The sequence below is a fragment of the Otolemur garnettii genome, unplaced genomic scaffold (genome assembly GCF_000181295.1).
Source record: "Otolemur garnettii isolate 467f Iridium unplaced genomic scaffold, OtoGar3 scaffold00057, whole genome shotgun sequence".
In the NCBI taxonomy this organism is placed as follows: Eukaryota; Metazoa; Chordata; class Mammalia; order Primates; family Galagidae; genus Otolemur; species Otolemur garnettii.
In genome coordinates this window covers 9,674,343-9,678,703 of record NW_003852452.1, presented here as the reverse complement: position 1 = coordinate 9,678,703, position 4,361 = coordinate 9,674,343, and the positions used below count along the sequence as shown (strand labels likewise).

The 4,361-nt window shown below is 39.1% G+C and overlaps 1 protein-coding gene across 1 annotated transcript in view; it reads left to right on the top strand.

Annotated features, from left to right (window-relative positions):
- Window positions 1-4,361, top strand: part of CAPRIN2 (caprin family member 2) — a 28,926-nt gene that overhangs the window by 11,479 nt on the left and 13,086 nt on the right. The window contains exons 7-8 of the mRNA XM_023514725.1: window positions 1,003-1,058; window positions 3,546-3,650. Coding sequence (XP_023370493.1) covers window positions 1,003-1,058; window positions 3,546-3,650 — 161 coding nt within the window. The remainder of the gene's footprint in view (window positions 1-1,002; window positions 1,059-3,545; window positions 3,651-4,361) is intronic.

Genomic DNA, 4,361 nt, shown 5'->3' with positions numbered 1-4,361 from the left:
TTTTTGTAGAGTCTCTGGATAGGTGAACAGAAATGACCAGTAGCTATTTTTGCTGGGTTTTCTGTGAATTCTGACTAGAACTTGCTTCACCCCTTTGGACCCTAAATCTAGTATTGAGGCTTTTGGATCCTGACTGTGAGTGAGGTTGCCTCAGTGATGTGTAGAACAGTGATTAACCCAGTGATGGAGCCTACATTTGGATCTGGTCTCATGCTTCAAAACGTAGGCTTTCTGCTCCAAGCTAATTCTTTTCAGATGAGGCATGACATACAGCCATTGTCCGGCTATAATGGGCAATATGCACCAACTCGAAGGTCATGCAATAATTCCTAGGTGAAGTAAGAACGAATGGAGAGTAGTTAACACAGTGATGGATGTTAAGAAGAAGATGCAAACTGAAACTGTATAATCCAAAGATTATTAATATACAAAGGGTGCTGAAAATATGTATACACATTTTAGGAAAGGAAAAAACTATATTCCTTCAGTATATACTGATTGCAAAACATGAGTACAAGTCATGTTGTAATTCAACATTCTGCAATTACAAGTCACTCTCATGATTGCAGAAGTCAAATGCGACTTAAGTATTACAAATTTAATACGGTTTTTTCCCCCTTAAAATGTGTATACATTTTTTTGCACCCTCGGTCCATAGGAAAATATCTAAACAGATGGTCCAGCTAAGATTTAGTTTGAAATTCGTGAAACTTATCAGTTAATTACTATTACAAGTTATTCCTAAAAGTCATTTTGTTTTGGAAGTCTTGAAACTCTGCTGTTTAATCTTTAAACATCATTGTATGTCACAGATGGGACTGGTATTCTTTAATCTTCTACAGTTTACTTCTTTTTAAAGTTCTGATACAGCATGATGGCTTTGAGACCCAGCCTTCCAGCTAATGCCTTTTTTGGTAAAGTGTCAACTTCGGTCTCCTTCCAGTTGGTATGCATAAACTTCTCTCCCCGTCAACAACTAACTGTTTATTTCACTCTCTGCAGCATCTACAGAACAAAATCTGTCCAGTCAAAGTGATTTTCTTCAAGAGCCATTACAGGTAACTTCTCCAAATCTTTCACTTTTCTTTGCTACTCAGGGAAGAGTAGCGTTTGCTTGGGAAGAATGATCACACTTAGTGAAAGGACAACTTGTCCTGAAGAGATTCACTGATGACTATGATAAAAACAACTATCATCGCAGAGGTTAGCTGAGGCAGCCAAAGTAAAGATAGAGCAAGCTTGAAGGTTTCCGAGGTACCTTGTTTAAGAATAAAACTTTCCTGTTGAGCTACAGATCACTTATCAGCATGGTGAAGGAGTTGAAGAAAGAAGCTAATTCTGTTTACACTATAGTTAAGCAGTTTCCCCCCTACATAGTAATTTTAGAAACTAGCTTTCACAGAATACACTTAGAGATACAATAGGACTAGATCACTGAGGTCTGTCTCTAAATGCTAGTTGCGTTTCCATTAATAGCCCAAGGCTCACTCATTTTCTGTTCATTACCTTAAAAAAATTTTTCTCAGTGTCTCTTTGAAAACCTTGTGACAATTTTCTTGACAGTAGCTGCTTTAACAGTATGTTAAATATTTTGACCAGTTCAACAGTTGTAGCCCTTTCTTCCAAAAACTGAGTAAGTACCATTTTATAGTGGTTTATATATAGGTTGGTGAGGTGTGGCTCAATTTTCAAATTGTATTTACTGAGCAGGGTACACTGGTGGGGTTTCACCCTACCTCCCCCAATCCATTCTCTGCTTTAACTAATGCAGTTCCATTTTATCTGATCCAGCTTTATAAGGTTCTATATAAGGCTTTCAATTGGCGAGTTAAATTTTTTTCTGAAAGGCCCCTGGTCTAGTGTAGCAGTTCTCTGCTGTAGGCCTGTGGAGTGGCTGCCTCAGAAACCTTGGTTACGTTCTTAAAATATATATTTCTAGGTATCACCTTAGACCTAGACCTTTTTAGGTATTTCTATTCCCCTGTAAATCTGTATATCCATTTTTGGAACATGGGTTTCAGAGATCTTGTTTACTCTGCCAGTACCTACCAGGAGTCCTCAAACTTTTTAAACAGGGGGCCAGTTCACTGTCCCTCAGACTGTTGGAGGGCTGGACTGCAGGCCCTGGGACGAGTTGGCTGCTAAGCAGGACAGGCAGCGGTGATAAAAACACCTGGCGGGCGGGATAAATATCCTAGGCGGGCTGCATGTGGCCCGCAGGCCGTAGTTTGAGGATGCCTGACCTAAACTGTGTCCACCTGATCACTTATAGATCAATAATGTGGAACTAAAAACTGTTGTGACTTCTAAACAAACCCTAAGGGGAACATTGTGTCTTTCTCTTTTTTGTGAAGTGAGCCTCTTAACTGAAATTCAAGTCTTTTAGAGAGTAACTGCTGAGTGGCCTGAGCCCCTTTGCTTAGCACCTGGGAATCTTAGCGGCAGTTGATTATGTCCCGGCAACAGCTGGCCGTCCCACTTCTGTTGGGCAGTCGCCTCATTATTTTAATGAGAAAGCCAAAAGAATGTTTTAGAAATGCTCAAATCTCATAATAGTTCTAATATTTTGGTCGGATATGAATTATTCCTGTTTATTTTGGTATGTAAAATGTTCTAAAGGATTTCAAAAATCTTCCCTAAGATCTTTTTAAAACTTGATCCTCCCCTCCCTGAGAAGCAGCATGTCCTGATGGCTCCTTCAACAAGTCACTGAAACGTGACGTTACCTCTTGTTACTTTACGGTTCGCCTATTTTACAACTGTTTGGCTCCTGGGTATCACACAGAAGCATTTAGATAAAAGGATTTTCTAAAGGAGTCACCGACGCTTTAGACCTTGCCATTGCTACATTTTTGCTGGTGTCTCTCTGTTATAATCTAATGCTTGTTGGGCCCCAGAATTTTTCCCTAGCCACTCTTTTATTAGTTATATAGTTGGTCACAGCCTTAGTTCTTACTTTGCTTTCACCCAATTTTTATTTTATATATGCCATCAGCTTTAACTGTTCTTTAGAATTTTGGTGCCATTTTGATTTGTGTTCATTCTTCCTACTTGTACTTCAGTGTACCTCTTTAAGACACTGAAAGCACCATGGTCTCAGGCAGAGCTGTCCCTACAGGGTCAAATGTGCCCAGAGCTGCTCTTCCCGTGACCGTTGTCTAATGTCGGATTCAAAATTTAGCCTCAGCTTTCTGGAGCCAAAAATCTGCAAAAGCAAAGATGGGATTAGAGGTGTAGTTGGTGTGACCAGGCCTAGTAAGGCCGTGGAGCAGGCTGCTTGCGTTTGAGCCTCAGCTCTGCCCCTGAATTTTAGTGTGGTGTTGGGTAAATAACTTAACCTTTCTTTGCCTCTGCCTGTTTGTCCATAAAATGAGGATAGTTATACTGACTTCACAAGATGATTGTTAGGATTAAATGTATTAATATATGTCAAGTGTTTGGCTGGTGCCTATTCAGTAGGAATGATATTAGGGAGCTCTGGGCCCAAGAAATAAAAAATGAACAAAATATGCCTCTTACAATGTTTTGTATGTTCCTGTGTCTAGGCTGCGTCTTCTCCAGTTACTTGTAGCTCAAATGCTTGCTTGGTTCCTACTGATCAGGCGTCTTCGGGATCTGAAACCGAGTTAATGACCTCAGAGACTGCTGAGGTAATAGAAGACCAATGGTCTTAATTTCTTTTCTGTCTTAAAAAATTAGCAGAACTGGCTTATCTTATGAATTACAGGCATGATGAGTTGAATGGATGTTAACAATTGTATAATGTATTGCTTCTATAGAGGTTGTGGTCTAAATAAGTAAAGCTAAATTTATTGCGTATTCACCTCACCTGATTCGATAAGTATGTCAGTTTTTAATGTCGGAAGAGTGAGATGTGTTAGGTAAGATTAGGTCAGGTTTTTCAGTACAAGCCCACTGAGGGACGTCTTAGGAGAAAATGTTTTCTGTTCATATAACTGAAGACTCAGTAGCTCTGTAGTGCTCGTATTGGCACCAACTCAGCTGGAATGAGTACAGCACCCTTTGGGCTGAAAAGGCATTTTAATAGTATTATGTTTGTACTTTCAATTCTAAGTTATAGTTTTTGCTAAGTTTGAGTGAATCCTTAAGATGGGCATAGTAGGGTAGGATGAATTTGAATTTGGTGGGGGGTAATTTAACAGCTATTACATTTTATTTGGGGGGATAATTGCATAAGAATATGTATTCATTATAGAATATAAGAAAATGTAGATAATCATTAGTTTTTATGGTGGTGACTTAGTCTAAACTAAACTTACTTGGTTCTTATGTTGAGATGAGGAAGAAGTCATTGTTACCGATTGGTTTGGATATTTTTTTTAAATCTTTGGATTTACAAT